The following is a 16094-nucleotide window of genomic DNA, read 5'->3' as shown; positions in this document are numbered from 1 at the left end:
GCTGGTCTAGCATTTCCCTCTATGCTTTCCATATACATTTTAGATAAGCTCCTCTATGTGTATAAACATACTACTCGGACTTTAAAAGAATTGCTTGCTCTCTCTCTCCCTCTCATATCTATGTATCTATCTATCTATGTATGTATCTATGTATGTATCTATGTATGTATCTATGTATGTATCTATGTATGTATCTATGTATGTATCTATGTATGTATCTATGTATCTATGTATCTATGTATCTATCTATGTATCTATGTATCTATCTATCTATCTATCTATCTATCTATCTATCTATCTATCTATCCATCTATCATATCTAAACATATGGACCTATTTAGGAGAACTGACATATGTATACTGAGTACAAAAACAGTATGTCTCTTGATTTATTATATCTTTGATTATTTCCTTAGCATTTTTCTAATTGTACTCATAAAATGTTTGCTGACTGAATAATTAACAACAGATACTCCCTGACTTATGAGTGGGTTTTATCTTGCAAGCCCACTGAGCTGAAAATGAACTTAGTGCAGCTAAACTCCTGTACACCCTAGTTTGATGGAGGAGGGTCATTTGTCTATGTGTTACTTTCATTGGTTAATAAAGAAACTGCCTTGGCTTTTGATAGGACAGCAGCTTAGATAGGCGGAGTAGACAGAACAGAATGTTGGGAGAAAGAAGGCAGTGAGGCAGATGCCATGGAGCCAGCCGCCAGGTCAGACATGCTGAATCTTTCCCGGTAAGCCACCACCTTGTGGTGCTACACAGATTATTAGATATGGGTTAATCAAGATGTGAGAGTTAGTCAATAAGAGGCTAGGTATAATGGGCCAGGCAGTGTTTAAATGAATACAATTTGTGTGTTGTTATTTCGGGTGTAAAGCTAGCTGTGCAGGAGCTGAGCAGGACGAAAAGCAGGCCTGCTCGCCTCATCACTACACTAGTGTAGCAGCACAACACAGGGCAGAGCACTGCTTCTCCCTTTGACTGCCTGTCTGAGGATGGCATCTCACCAGCACGGCCTAGTGTGGAGAGAGCACCATACTGCATACCACCAGCATAGAAAGTGATCCAGCTCCAAACTACATGGTTCTTACACCAGGGTAAAGTAAGAACATCCACATTGGGGTGTGTGCAGTCTCTCTAGAGAGGCCATAAATGGTGTTGGTTTTAGTTTCACTTTCTACATGTTTATTGTCATTTTAAAAGAATGATATTTGATTTTTGTGTGTTGATTTTGAGTATTGTGACTTTGCTGAACTCAATATTAGTTGTAGTAATAAAAACAAACCTGCTTGGGTTATATTGTTTGGATAACAATCATGTTATCTGCAATTAGGAAAGATTTGTTCTTTTTCTTGTCCAGTTTACCTGCTATTTCTTTACCTTTTCTTGCAGTTTTAATGAGTTATTATTCATTCCAGGGGAAAGAAAGTATCCTATCTTTCCCCACTAACTACCACCTATTACTGGGCAGTAGTGGCACACACTTTTAATCCCAGCACTCAGGAGGCAGAGGTAGGCAGATCTCTGAGTTAGAGGCCAGCCTGGGCTATAGAGTGAATTCCAGGACAGGCAGGACTACACAGAGAAACCCCTGTATAGAAAAACCAAAACCAACCAACCAACCCAAATAAACAAAAAACAAAACCAAAAAAAAAATCCTAAATACCTTTTAGCTTTTTAAAAGAATTAAACATTTTTTTTTTTACCCAATTGAGGTTGTTCCCCTCTATTTATAACTTATTGGGGATTTTTGTCAAGAACGCTGAATTTACTTTACAACAACTAACATGGTCCTATTATTTTCATTCTTCAGCTTGATTTTATGACAATTTACACTGATATATTTTTGAAGTTGAAATACTGTTTAACTGCTAGGATAAATCTCTATTGGACATGGCATATAATTTTTTATACATTGTTGGATTTGAGTTTCTATTATTTTTGTGAAGTATTTTTTGCCTACATCCCACTAAATTCATAAGGAACATTAGTTTGCACTCTGTTTTGGTTTTAATTTTCTTCATACTGATTTCACCAAATGGATTGGTGATTCACCTACTCCTGTTTTGTAAAAATTGATGTCAGTTCTCTTTTCTAGACCTGGTTAAATTCTCAACAAAACTATCTAGGCAAGGAGGTTTATTTTTCAGGAGTTTTCAAGTTACAAATATAATTGTTTAGATAGTTTTAGTAGTTTGCGGAGGTTAAGACACTGTCTTCTTGAGAATGAAGTTGCTTTTTTTGAGAGCCCTTATACTCTGAGGAAAGAGCTGTGGGGACCCAGAGAACACAGCACATGAGCAGAGTGGCTTTTCAGAGCTCTAGCCTCTTAGGTAGAGGACATCCACTTCTGAGATAGAGGCAAGCAGGCATCTGTGGAACGTGAGAAGTCTTTGGAGAGGTTGATGACTAGGTGTCAAGAACACAGAGATTCATATGGGCTCAATCACTCTCATTGCATGGGTTTCTCTAGTGCTCAGGATATGAGATTGAGAAATGGCTGTGGATATCACTCAGGGCTTAAAAGAGCAACCAGAGCAGAGGGCAAAGGCACCCTCATCCCAAAGAGGACAGCCACCAGAGTTGGGCACAGGTGAGAGAGTCTAAGTGATGCTTCATGTATATCCTGTGGACCTGGACAAAGTGTCAAGAAGAGTTAGGCCTTGAGGCTCAGTGTGGTGAAGAAAAGAGAACGACATCACCACATGTGTGACAGGTACAGGCCAGGGAAGTGCTGGACAGTGAGCATGGGAGAAGGCCAGCGAGGATCAAATGTGCATCTGGTGGCATTAAGATTCAGAAGGGAAGCATCTGAGAGAGGACCTTGGCCAGGTTCAAATATATGAGACTATCGGGGTCATTCTTACTCAAACCACCACTCTGTTATTCCATCTGTATCTATTTCCCTGTTGTCCCCATCAAAAACAATTTCCACGGTTACTTACTCTTAAGTTCAGCTTAGCATTTAGTAGTACTATATTCTCACTCCAATCCTACCTCTCTTACATAAAATATTTCCTGACTTTTATTACTCAAATAAGAACCTGTGGCCCTGGTATTCTGGTGAATGTATAATAGGATAGCCTAGAATATCAGTCTCCACCTACCCCGTACTTATTGAGCAGATGCACTGCAAGACCCAGGGCTTAGTAGGGTGCAGCAGGAAACAGATGGTGCTGCGTTGCATATGTGCATCGGGCAGGGAGCTACTGAGCTGGGGAAAGTCAGGTTGATTTGTCAAAACGGGCTTTTGAAGCCATGAGTGCAGGGCATGCTTTGTTGGGGAAGGGTCTTCCTGAGTACAAAGTAAAAAGAGGCTTGAGTGAAGTGGATACCAGTGTGCTGAGGACTAGCCAGAGAAGACCAGTAAGTGGGCCATAGCATCTGGGCCTAATCTGGAGGGGAACAGTCCTGACCCCATGATGGTTACATGCCTCAGGGAAGACTGACAGCAGAAATGAGTACTTAGAGACAAGTGCAGGACCTTGTGTGTGGATCAGGGACACTCTTTCTGGAAGGCTCCTGACAGAAGCAGTTGACAGGTAAAATAAAGGTGAGGAAAAAGGAGGAAGTCACAGGGAGCAGTTTAATGGAAGAGGCATAAGGTGAGAAGCTGGCACCTGTGACAGCTGAGGCAGGCATTTCCTAGCAGCAGCTACCCTACTCCTTCTCTTCCTGACTCTGTGCTAGCACTGACATATCTATTTAAACGAGCCGCCAGCTACAGTCTCTAGCTTTTCCTCATCGGAGCAGGGCCAGTTGGTATCCTTTTAACTGGACAGCACTATTCTGCCTGGAAAGTGAGGAGCAGCAGATGATTGCAGTGGGTTCCATGAACACCCTGCTACTCCAGATCAGAAGGATATGTGAAACCAGAACTCTGCACCTGCTTTCACCTGTCTGGCAGCTAGCTGGTCTGCTAATGGGAGGAAGAAAAGTTACTGCCCAAGAATGGTGATTCCGAAAAATAGGTAGACTCTAAAGGCAGAGAGGCACACTTCAACAAAACCTGAAGTCTCTGGCTACTGGAATTCCCACAGAGTTGGGGGCTGCCACCTGAGGCCCATTTTTCCTGCCCTCTCAATGACAGGGGTGAGGGTAGGCACAGTGAGGACAATGGCCTTCCAATAAGAGTCCCACAGATCACACATCCAGCACCTGAGCTTCTCCTGTGACTCATACTTACTATTTTTATTCTCTCACACTCGTTTTACTGAGACAAGTCACAGTTATTTCATAATTAGGAAGCTTTGGCACCCTAGTCATCTACTCTTCTTTTCCAACGATTAACTACTAGAGAAAAGTCTAACTTCTTTTTCATGAAAATAGCTCTGGAATAACTTTAGACTTTTAAAATGACATCAGTATCCCTGCAGACCTGATAATACTGTTCCTTGTTATCTTACCACTGTGAAGTCAGGGTAGAAAATACATCATCTCTTTCAGATTCCTGGAATAACTTCAAAAGCTCTGGATCCTCAGATAAATGTGCAAGAATGCGCAATTCAATCTGTGAAAAATCTGTGAAGAAGAGTTCTCAGTCAATTTAGATTCACCCCCATCATTGATTTATCCCAAGTCACTCTCAGACTGCCTCCCCATGAGGCTCAAGGTCAAAACATTTCTTCCCATCTGTCAGGCTCCCTTAGCCTTTGGACTATGGGCTCTTTTCTATGCCAGCAATTCTACAGACCTGCTCTTCCTCTTGCAAGGTCAGCAAAGCCTCCAGGATGGACAAAGTTCATTCATTCACCACATCCATTACAATTTTGTGAAGCTCTCCTGTGTGACAGGATCCCGCTGGGATGTGTTAATAAATAATGTAGACAGAGACCCCTTCTTCCATGGAACTTACATTCTAGGAGACATTCTGATAAATCATCTGATATGTCAGAGGGAGAGAAATGGAAGAATTGGACCAGGGTATATTTGGCAGAGAAACTGGTGTCCTGGTGAGGTGGTCAGTTCCATTGCTTTGGTCCTCAGCAAAATCACAATGAACAAAGACAGAAGAGGGAAAAAGGAAGGGCTGTAGGGGTTTGAAGTACAGGGGCACAGTGGCTAACAGGGCTGCTTGAGTTAGCAAGGGGAGGGAATAGGGGGAGGACAATGGAGGAAGAAGCAGATTGAATGGGTTATGCCATAAAACAGGCATAAAGCCAAATGCCTGTTATTATTTAATGTATATTATTTATATAAATCTCTGCTTTATATAAAGTTTGCTTTAGGATTTATTTGCAAGAATGAGTTCTATATGCATCTTTGCATTATGTAGTTGGTAAGTATTTGAACTGCATGAAAATGCACAAAGTGAGCTATAGTGAGAGTGGCATCCCTCCACCATCCTATGCATGTACCTGCTGCCAGGAAGGTGTGGCCTTCGGAGGAAACAAACAGGGCTCTTGGGGAGATGGTGACGGTCTCCTCTTCTTTGCCTGAATTGTCATTTCAAAAGCATGTGATGAAATTCACTGTCAGATGACTTGCAGCAATTCCTCATACAAAATTATTTTAATGTCAAATACAAATAAAAGTCTAGATTTTTAGTTTTCTATTATCAAAATTATCTGTTCTGTCTAGAATTGTGATAAAGAAAGGAAAAAGTCAGACATTTACACCCAACACCACACTAGTCAAGCACTAGAGAGAGAGCCTCACTGATGGGAAGCTCTATGCAGAGGCCATGCAGCTATGTGGCTCCTACTGGGTACCCCGTAAAAGGACAGCCGAGACACAGGGACTGTGGTTTGCCTTTGTTCCTGCTCAAGGTGACTCTGTATATTTGGAAAGAGCGCTCTTGGCTTTGGTGGTATTATTGTGCCTCCTTCATCAATGCCCACAGCACGACGGCAGCACTGACATGGTCATGGGTTATTGGGAGTGGACATCCTAGAATCCTTTACCAGATTAGAACTTTCCCTTTTTAAGAAATATGGTCATAAGCATTACAGTGGGATAGCTCAAAAGAAAGGCTCTTCATATGCTTTTATAAACATCTCCAGAGTACTTGAGATTTTATTAAAAGCCAGGCTATTGTGTGTACTTTTGTTTGTTCTTTATTGGGAAGTTGGTGGGGGAAGGATGGTGGGAAGGGAGATATTTCCCTGGTATAATTACCATCTATTTTAATGTGTAAACTGCTAAAAGGGAGGTACTATATCTTTCAGCTGCTTTTTATTTTTTCAATGTAGGCTTGCACTAATCATGCAAATAGAGAGGAACACTTCAGGAAAGTATAGCAGTTACATTGTAAGAAAGTATACAGACACTTCTGGACTTTAAGAAATGCCCCAAGAGTTCAGTGAGATAGAAAGTAATGTGTTACCTTTAAAATTCCGAGGCATAGAAATCTGAATTGGGTGCTTGGAGATACCTTGGATGTTCTGTTAATAAGATAATAGCTTTAGTTAAAATATCTACTTAACTTAGATATTTAGATAATGGAACTTAATCTGTTCCATTCAAGGGCATTTAAAACACATAATATTTTATTAAATATATAATGCCAATATGCCATGCCTAAGCATGTTAACGTATAATACAACTGCCTAGTGTGAAAGTTTCAATGGAGACACCACTGCTCACAATCAGCAAGTGTGAGAACAGCCTTGACTCTGGCCTATGTGAGCCTGTGATATATACAGTGACTTGGCAGTAGCCTAAATCATGAACTTTCTTAATTTTAAAAGTCCATGTAATATGCTAAAGGTAGATTTCTAGGAAATATGTATGTTATACTTTAATTTAAAAACATTCTTTAAGCTGGAATGTAGCATTTAATGATCATGTACAAGGCCCGAGGCTTCATCTTTTGAACTACCTAAAAGCACAAGAAAATAAAATCACCGCCATACTTCATTTATTTATTTTTTGTTGTTTTTATTGAGATATATTTTTCTCCACTCCTCTCCTTCTACCCTCTCCAATGATCCCTACACTCCCAATTTACTCAGGAGACGTATTTTTCGACTTCCCATGTGATTAGATCCCACCATACTTGGAAATGAAAGTTCTGCTCTCAGGTTAATTGCAGCCCCTCCCCTGCTTCTGGTGTTTGGTACCTGCCTTGGCTTTAGCATATGGCTAACAGTGGTGCCTCGCTCACGCCCTCAGGGCTTTCTTGAGTGCCTGTGCTTTCCACCTCTACCAGGGAATGATAGATGATGATGGTGGTGCTAACAGATGACAGCCAAGTTCCATCCTGTGTCCACCGTTCAAACCATGAGAGTTTCTGTCACTGCACCTTTCTGTGCTTGGCAGTAAAGTGAACAACAGGCTGTTTTGTCTGGTAGTAGAATTTTCTGGGTACTAGTTGGTCTTGACCCACTGATTAGCTATGATGAATTATACTCCAGAGGCTGACCACTAAAATCCACCTTGTAGGTGACCCTTTTAGGTCTCATAGAAGCACAAGAAGTATGGGGCAAGCATTTCATCTTCCTTACACACATGAACTCACAACAGCTGTGCTCATCTGCATAGGATCAACCCAGTTAAAGTTTCTAATGTGGACAGGGAGAGGCCACTGAAGCCTCACCTCCAGCTCAAGAGCTACTGAGAGTTGATGGCTGATGGGAAGAGTCTCCTTTCTTTGTGTGGAAAGTGGACATTAGGAGGGTACTTGGGCTCCAGTGGATTGGTGTGGCGTACTTTTGTATATGTGTTGTTTTTATTGGTTAATGAAGAAAGAAGCTGTCTTGGGCCCGCACAGGGAAGAGTAGAGCTAGGTGAAGAAAAATAAACTGAATGCTGAGAGAAAGAAGGCAGAGTCAGGAGAAGCCATGTAGCCGCCATTGGGGACAGATATGTCAAACCTTTCTAGTAAGCCACAGACATGTGGTGATACACAGATTAATAAAAATGGGTTAACCAAAGATATAAGAGCTAGCTAGCAATACACTTAAATGATTGGCCAAGCAGTGATTTAAATAATATAGTTTCTGTGTGATTATTTCGGTTCTGGGCAGCTGGAAACGAACAAGCAGCCACCCCCAACAGTAGATAACCACGAATCCATAAACATCTGGGCAGCACTAATTGAACTCACTGGTTAAAAATAAAATTGGAAAAGACATGTTGGGAGGGTCTAGGAGAATCTGGATTGGTGAAGTGGGGTGTGGATATGAATAACATATTTTATATACATGCGTGACTTTTTCAAAGAATAAACAAATGCATTACTCAATTAAGATAACATATGATTTAAAGCAATGTAAAGAAAATCTTATATTGGAATTTTGTTTGCAAATCATATAGATGCAAAATATAAACTACTAAAGCAAACCCACAAAACAAACAAACAAACAAAGCAATCAGCACTAAAAGGCACTTCTAGAACAGAAGAGTGAGGAGCTTATCATATGGAATCAGTGACTTCTTGGTTACTTAAATCAGGTAGCAGAAGAAAGAAAATGCTAACCAGTATTCTTAAACATAGGCACAATAATTCTTAATAAATCATTAACAAACCAAACCCAGTAATATAGAAAAAGGATTATATATCATGACCAAGAGATAATTGTCTTAGGAAAGCATGATTTTTTTTAAAAGTCCAAAACTATTAATATGTGGTATTCATGGAATAAAGGGCTTTAAAACAGTAAATCATAACAGAGCGGAAAAGGGCAACAGCAAAATGCACCATCCATTCAGACTATGTGCCAAATATACACTGAAATTCTAAACTAACTAGGAAAGGGGATTTTTTCCAATATGGTAAATAGCATGTACAATGCTTACTCACTCTGAATAATTTCACTATCTAAATCTGTACAAAATAGGCCTGTGTGCCCCATCCATCAGAGTCAGACTGCAGTTAACACACACAGCTGACGGCTCCTGGAAAGCACGGTATCAGGCCCAATTAGCAAATAGGTGCGCAGGTTCTAACAGTATGTCCCACAGAACACAGCAGGGTAGTTCCAATGACAGCTGTTTTACCAAAATAAAGGGATTTATTTATATGGGTTTTCTATTAGGTCAGAGAAAGTAGTAAATTTAAGTTTATTGTGCTCAGATGAATTACAAAGGAAAATTTTGATTTTATAATATATCAAATAATAGTATGGTAGAAAATTCACCAAATATTTAATTTACATAGTGCATTTTAACCATTCCAAGCAAGATGTATGTGGAGGGGCTTCTGGGAACTCAGCTGAACATAAACTAAAGCAGTGCCTTCAGCACTGGGAAGAAAGCCTGGGTTTCAGTACTCTGTAATCTGCGGTACCTTCTGCCTCTCCTGGACGACATTCTTCTTCTTTTCTGTACTATACACATGGAAGATAGGTCGCTAAGCAGAGTCCACAGTTAAGGAAATCACATTGTGTCAGTTGCCTCTGTGCCACTGTGACCAAAGACCAGATTTAAAAAAACTTATATTTTGGCTCCCAATCTCAGAGGGTCCATTGCATCATGGCATGTTGGCGAGAGCATGGTGGATCTCAACAGTTTGCAGCATGGTTGGTCGAGAAGCTGAGAAATGGGGATGCCAACACTGGCTGTCTTTTTGTCACTTCCCCTCTTTTATTCTGCTTAGGCCTCCAACCTATGACATGGTATTGTCTACACTCAGGCTGGGTCCCTACAGTTAATTTCATAATTGTTCTGGGAGTAGGGCTTGTGGAGAAAGAGCATGTCCTCACCACATCTCATCAGCTCTCTACCAGCATGACCCATCACTGCTATAAACAGGTATTTTCTACTTAGTCAGGGTCTCAATAGGGAGCCCAAGTTGGCTTCAACTCTCCATCTTTCTGACTTTGCCTCCCACATGCTAGGATTACAGGCACCTGCCAGCACAGCTGATTCATTCGTTTTTTTCTTTTAATTTTCATGATTTCTTATTTTATTCTATTTGTATGAATGTTTTGCCCATCTGTGTCAGCGGAGGCCAGAAGAGATTGCTAGATTAACAAGTTACACATAGTGATGCATAGTATGAGCCACCATGTGGGTGCTGGGAACTGAACCTAGATCCTCTGCAAGAACAGCAAGTGCTCGTTTTTGAATTTTATATTTTTATTGCTTTTAATTGAGCAATACATTTCACTCACTCCTCTTCTTCCTCCCCTCTCCGTCCCCCCCTCATCCCAACCCCCATGCTCCAAAGTTACTCAGAAGGTTCTTGACTTTTTCTCCTTCCTAGGTGAATCCATGTATGTCTCTCTTAGGGTCTTCTTTGTTGTCTAGGTCCTCTGGGGTTGTGGACTGTAGGCTGGTTATTCTTTGCTTTATGTCTAAAATCCACTAATGAATGAGTACATATAATATTTGTCTTTTGGGATCAAGGTTACCTCACTCAGTATGTTTTTCTTTTCTAGTTCCTTCCATTTGCCCAGCAAGTGCTCTTAGCCACTGAAGAGGTCCAGTCCCTTGTTAATGTCTTTTTGTAGATTAATAGACTATTCATTTTTATCATTGAAAAATATTTCTCTGTATGAATAAATCACAGTTTGTTAATCCATTGAATGAAATCTTGGCTATTCCCATGTTTTAGCAATAATTAATAAATTTGTCATCATATGTTGATGTAGGAGGGTCTATGTGTTACTTTCATTGGTTAATAAAGAGACTGCCTTGGCCTTTTGATAGGGCAGAAAATTAGGTGGGTGGAGTAGACAGAACAGAATCCTGGGAAGAAGGGAAGTGAGGCAGTCACCATGATTCTCCAACCTGAGACAGATGTAGGCTAGAATCTTTCCTGGTAAGCCATCACCTCGTGGTGTTACACAGATTATTAGAAATGGGTTAAGCACGATATGAGAGTTAGCCAAGAAGAGGAAAGATTTAATGGGCCAGGCAGTGTTTAAAAGAATACAATTTGTGTGTTGTTATTTCAGGCGTAAAGCTAGCTGTGCGAGAGCCGGGCGGGACGAAAAGCAGGCCTGCTCGCCTCTTCACTACAATATGTATATATGCACATATTTTTGTATAGACATAGAGTTTAATAGCTGGATGATAGCTGGTTTGTATGAACTGCTGAACTGGGTTTATACATTGACTCAGCAAGTAAAGGTGTTTGCCACCAAGTCTGATAATCTGAGTTCCAATTCCTGGAGCTACATGATGGGAGAGAACCAGTGTGCTCTGGTACATGCACATACTTACAAAGAAATGTGATCAAATTTAAAATAAATCTTTCCTCCTTTAAATCAGTTATCTCAGGTATTTTTACACAGTGATGGAAAACTGACTAAAATGAAGTGAATGTTTGCTTCAATTAATAAACCAATATTAACACATTATAATTAAATTTCAGACTTTATTGCCAAACTTCAAAAGCAACTGCATTTCTCATTGTCACCAGCAATAAATGCTATTGTTCCACACCCTCACCAGAATTTTTTTAAAATATTAAAAACATTCCCCAATATCTGCCTCTGGGTTTTCATTATTTGTGCTACAAGGTGGGCTACCCAGATGGCTCAGTAGCTAGAGTAGTGGCTACATAAGCCTGACAACCCATTCTTGATTCCTGGAAGCCATGGAAAGGTGGAAGGAGAGAACAAAGTCCACAAAATTAAAAAACTAACTTTGGCTACAAGTATTGGGGAGATGGCTCAGTGGCTAAAAGGACTTCCCATAACTGAAATCTGAATTCCTAGAACTCCTATGATTAGAACCCACATAAATGCTGGGTGGTCATGTTGGCCTTTCTGTATTTCAGCTCAGAAAGCTGAGGCAGGGGATCCCCACAGCAAGCTAACTAGGGAGACTGACTAGCCTTATCAGTGAGCTTGAGTAAAAGACCTTGCCTCAAAGAATAAGGTGGAAGAATGAGGAACTCCACGTGCACGTGTGCATGAGCGCCTGAACTTACTATGGCTATGCCTCCCACACAGATGCAGTAAAAGGCGTCTACCAATAGGGTGCAGACAAAGTTGTTTGTGGAGGGTAGCTGCAGAAGACTCCTCCTCAGTCTTTAACAGAAGCTGCACAAAGACATTTTCCCTTCATACTGGAGAGGAACTGAGCAACTGCTTCCAAGATCTGCTAGGGCCATGCAGGCAGTGACAACAAGGAATGGGCAGAGTGGGCTGGGCCTGCTCCTGTGATTAGTCTTTGCCTGAAGCGAGCCCCTCCTAAAGCATCTGGCACAGGCAGGCTGAGAAATATCCTTAACTGTGTAGATCAGCTTGAGTTTAGGTGTATGAATACATAGATCAGCCGCACTTTAAATTCAGATTAGGGATTTGAGGAAAAGCATACACTCAGTAGTTTCACACCACCATGCTCCCTCTACTTGTGCTCTTCCTTCCTAAAGTGCTATCAGTGATGGCCGGTGGTGGGAGAACTCATATAACTCCACTGCTCTAGTAGGAAGGTCCCATGCTATCAGCTTGGGACTACCCTCATCTTGCTAGCTTTGTTGCTTTCTGCCTGGGCTCCCTGCATTGTCTGCTTCTATAGGTAAAGTGCCTACACAGGATTACAGCCTGTGAGCTCACGGCCACAGTACCTGCTGACCCCGTCTGCTATCCTGACCCTGTATTTAACCTTGGTGACACTGCTGTATTCTGAAACCCAGCTGTGCTTTCCTTTTGGGGCCAGCCTTAGACTGTACTAGTCACAGCTCCCTTCCAGGGTGCAGACAGAAGTGGGAAGATTGAGGGGCCTTCATTTCTACACTAGAAGCATGCAGAATCCAGGAGTTCATTGGTCTCATGGAGACTGGACAGAAGAGCATCTATAGGCCTCACTTGCAAAACATATACTATATGCTAACTTGCTCCTGCTGGAAAGACTGCTCCTCTAAACCTAGGGGTTGGGAGACAGAGTTCCAAACCCCATAGACTGCAGGTTGCATGTTCTCCTCTGGCTGTTCCCCTCACACTGGATTCTAACACCAGGGGAAGGGCTAGGATCTTTTCAGAGCTCCTTCCCTCTGCTATCCAGCTCAACTCTAAACTCCATTGTACCTCTGCTCTCAGTACCTCCCCAGTCCAAAGGAGTGGCTACAACCCTTTCCCCAAAGGGGTCCTGCATATCCCAGTGTGTCCTTAGTTTATTGAACTGGCAAATGTCAGGCAGAGTCTGGGTGTTTTAGGCAAACTTCTGAAATTCAGCTTAAAATACAGAGTAAAACACTATTAAGTCCCTAGTGTCTGATGTTCTTCTTTCTGCTGTGCTCTCAAGTTCTGATGGAGAGCCAGAACTGAGCAGGACTCATTTATTCTCAATGGTATCTTCTCTCTCTGTGGAGAGACAGAGGCCTCAGCCCCAGTGGCTGGCAGCCTCTCAGTAGCAAGAGGGCAGGAACGAATACATATCAGATGCTATTTCAAAACCGCCTTTGTGCTGTTAAGCATTTTGTTCAGTTAAAGCTGCTTCTGTTTCCAGGAAGTGGTGTAAGCATATTTTCCCTGTTCCTGTCATACGGCACAACTGAAACCCTGGGCGCTAGGCATACAGTAAAGAAAAAGAACTCTGAAAGCGGAATAGAGGGACTACAAAGCTCACAGAATTAGACAGAACTGAGGTCCAAAGTTTTTCCGTGCCTAACATGTCCTAAATTGAGTGCTTGAGAAGCCAAAAACCATAGACAAAACCAAACTAATAAACAAACAAACAAACAGAGCCTCTAACAAAAGGCTACGTTACTTGCAGTATTGTAAGACAGAAAGCTTTGAGACAAACAGCATTTTCTCCTGTCAACACCAAAGAAAAGACCTGTGGCTGAGTTTTGTTAGGCTCCTCCCACCTAGACACCAGGCCGAGCTTCTCTTTGTAATTTTCCATGCACCGGCCCCTCACCCTGCCTGTATGTGCTAAGTCCCTAGCCACCCCTGCTGTATTTGGAGTTGGGTTCAGCTTCCCTATCTTATTGCAATAATTTTGGATAAAGTCTTCCTGGCTTGTTTAATTATGCTTGACCCATTTTTTCTTCAACAAAACATGATGTATCAAACTGTGTTGAATGTGGCTATAGCAGCACTAAGAGGGAAATTCACAGTGCTAAAATAAACCAGACATAGAGAAAAGAGAGAAGAAAGTCTTCAGCAATAAGCTAAACTCAAGAAACCAGAAGGAGAGCAAATAAATCCAAATCAAGCAGAAGAGTAGAAATAAGGAACAGAAGCCAACCAACTGAAAATGGGGGGGGGGGAATCAATGGAGAAAGTACTTGGTTATTTGAAAAGTTCACTAGAATTATCTAAACTCTTATTAGATTGACAGAGAAAAAGGAAAGAAGAAAGAAAAGATCACAGAAATAGCAGAGAATGCTGTCAGCAATACACATGTTCATTTCACAAGCTGGACAAAAACACACTATGAAATGGATTATAAGAGGGGCTTGAGCGATAGCTCAGCAGTTAAGAACTCTGGCTGCTCTTCTAGAGGACCCAGGTTCAATTCCCAGCACCCATATGGCAGCTCACAACTGTCTGTAACTCCTCTTCCAGGGGATTTGACACCCTCAAACAGATATGCATGCAGGCAAAACGCCAATGCACATTAAAAAAAAGAAATGGATAACAAAAAAATTTCTGTTAAAGGGCAGACACTGGTGCTGGCACTCAGGAGGCAGAGGCAGGTAGATCTCCGTAAGTTTGAGGTTATCTTGGTTTACATAGTGACTTCCAGGGCAGCTAGGACTACACAGTGAGATTCTATCTTAAAAGAATATGTGTGTGTGTGTGTGTGTGTGTGTGTAAATGACAACCTGTAACAAGGGTATTGACCCTAGGCCAAGATTACTTTATCAGAGGAGTCTACCAAATATTCAGAGTTACAATTTCACACAATATTGTCCAGAGACTATAAAAAGCAAGCATAGTCCCCAATTCATTTTATGACACTAATATTACCTTGATACTAAAACCAGACACAGATCAATATCCTTCATGAATGTACACATAAAAAATCCATTAGAATATCAACATACAGGGTTCAGATATGTTTAAAAACACTAGATCCAACAATTGCAGCTATAGGTACTTCCCTCAGAGAAATGGAGATGTGCGCTAATGTGAAAACCTGCATATTGATGTTTATATCAGATTTGTCTGTGACAGCTAGAAGCGGGAACGAGTCCAGATGTCCCACAGATGAAAACTGTCATGTGTAGATCTTCAAGTGGTGATGAAACTGCCCACGGGGACACATCATGTCAAAACTTAAGTATTTTACTACATTGTTTTGAAATATTAATTATTTTCTTAAAATTATAAGAGTCTTCTATTAAACACATATTAGCTGTCAAAATATTCTTGGGACTTTTAACTAGAATTCATTCAGTGCATTGTGAGAATCCTGCTTTGTGTGAGCTACAGTGAAAAATGCTAGCTCTCCCTGCATTCAGCCTCCAAACAAACAACTAACACTGATGTAAGACATAAGCAGCTGGAGGAAGCCTCTTTAATAATGATTATGAGCTGTAAGAGCTAATACTAAACATTTCTCCCTAAAAATCCCTATGAGACATTGATACCATGCACCTTAAATTTAAGACCCGAGTACCCAATTCCGCTCTTCCCTCAGTGACATTGTGGCATCTGACAAACACCATGCCCACTCCTGGGGTGGGGGAGGAGGAGAGTGCCGAGTCAGGGATGCACGGATGGTCAGAGGAGAGCCTAGAATCAGGCCATGAAGACCAGCACTCCTATTTGGTGAAGGACTACGAAGTGAGTCGTTGAGATAGTAGTTATAGCAAAAGTTATCCAAATGGAAAATAAGCAAATCTCTACCTCTCACATGTGCAAAAGTATGTTTTAGTGAAATTAAAGACATTGAAAATACAGAATTTGAACATCTTTATAACTGCCATGCAAGGAAAGATTTCTTAAATGACACAAGAAAGTCAGATGTTGTGGTTCCAGCTGCATGAGAGGATGAGGAGGGAGGACCACTTGAGCTTATGCGTTTGAGATCCTGTCCATACTGTATCTGAGAGTGACCCGGGGCAGCATTTAGACACTAGGAAATGCGTGCATTAATACACCAGCAACAGTGAGGAAAAGAATATTCATTAAAACTCTACATTTCTCACTCAGCACTGTATTTATTTATTCGTCTATCTATCTATCTATCTATCTATCTATCTATCTATCTATCTATCTATCTATCTATCTATCTATCTA

The 16094-nt window shown here is 41.2% G+C and overlaps 1 protein-coding gene across 1 annotated transcript in view; it reads right to left on the bottom strand.

The window, feature by feature from the left end:
• Nucleotides 1-16094, bottom strand: part of Poln (DNA polymerase nu) — a 126965-nt gene that overhangs the window by 44159 nt on the left and 66712 nt on the right. Inside the window, exons 13-15 of the mRNA XM_005366212.2 lie at nt 6335-6392; nt 5367-5444; nt 4416-4530 (exon numbers count right to left, since the gene is read on the bottom strand). Coding sequence (XP_005366269.1) covers nt 4416-4530; nt 5367-5444; nt 6335-6392 — 251 coding nt within the window. The remainder of the gene's footprint in view (nt 1-4415; nt 4531-5366; nt 5445-6334; nt 6393-16094) is intronic.

The sequence above is a fragment of the Microtus ochrogaster genome, unplaced genomic scaffold (assembly GCF_000317375.1).
Source record: "Microtus ochrogaster isolate Prairie Vole_2 unplaced genomic scaffold, MicOch1.0 UNK6, whole genome shotgun sequence".
Classification (NCBI taxonomy): domain Eukaryota; kingdom Metazoa; phylum Chordata; class Mammalia; order Rodentia; family Cricetidae; genus Microtus; species Microtus ochrogaster.
Note: the sequence above shows the minus strand (reverse complement) of the source record. Positions and strands in the feature narration are given on the sequence as shown.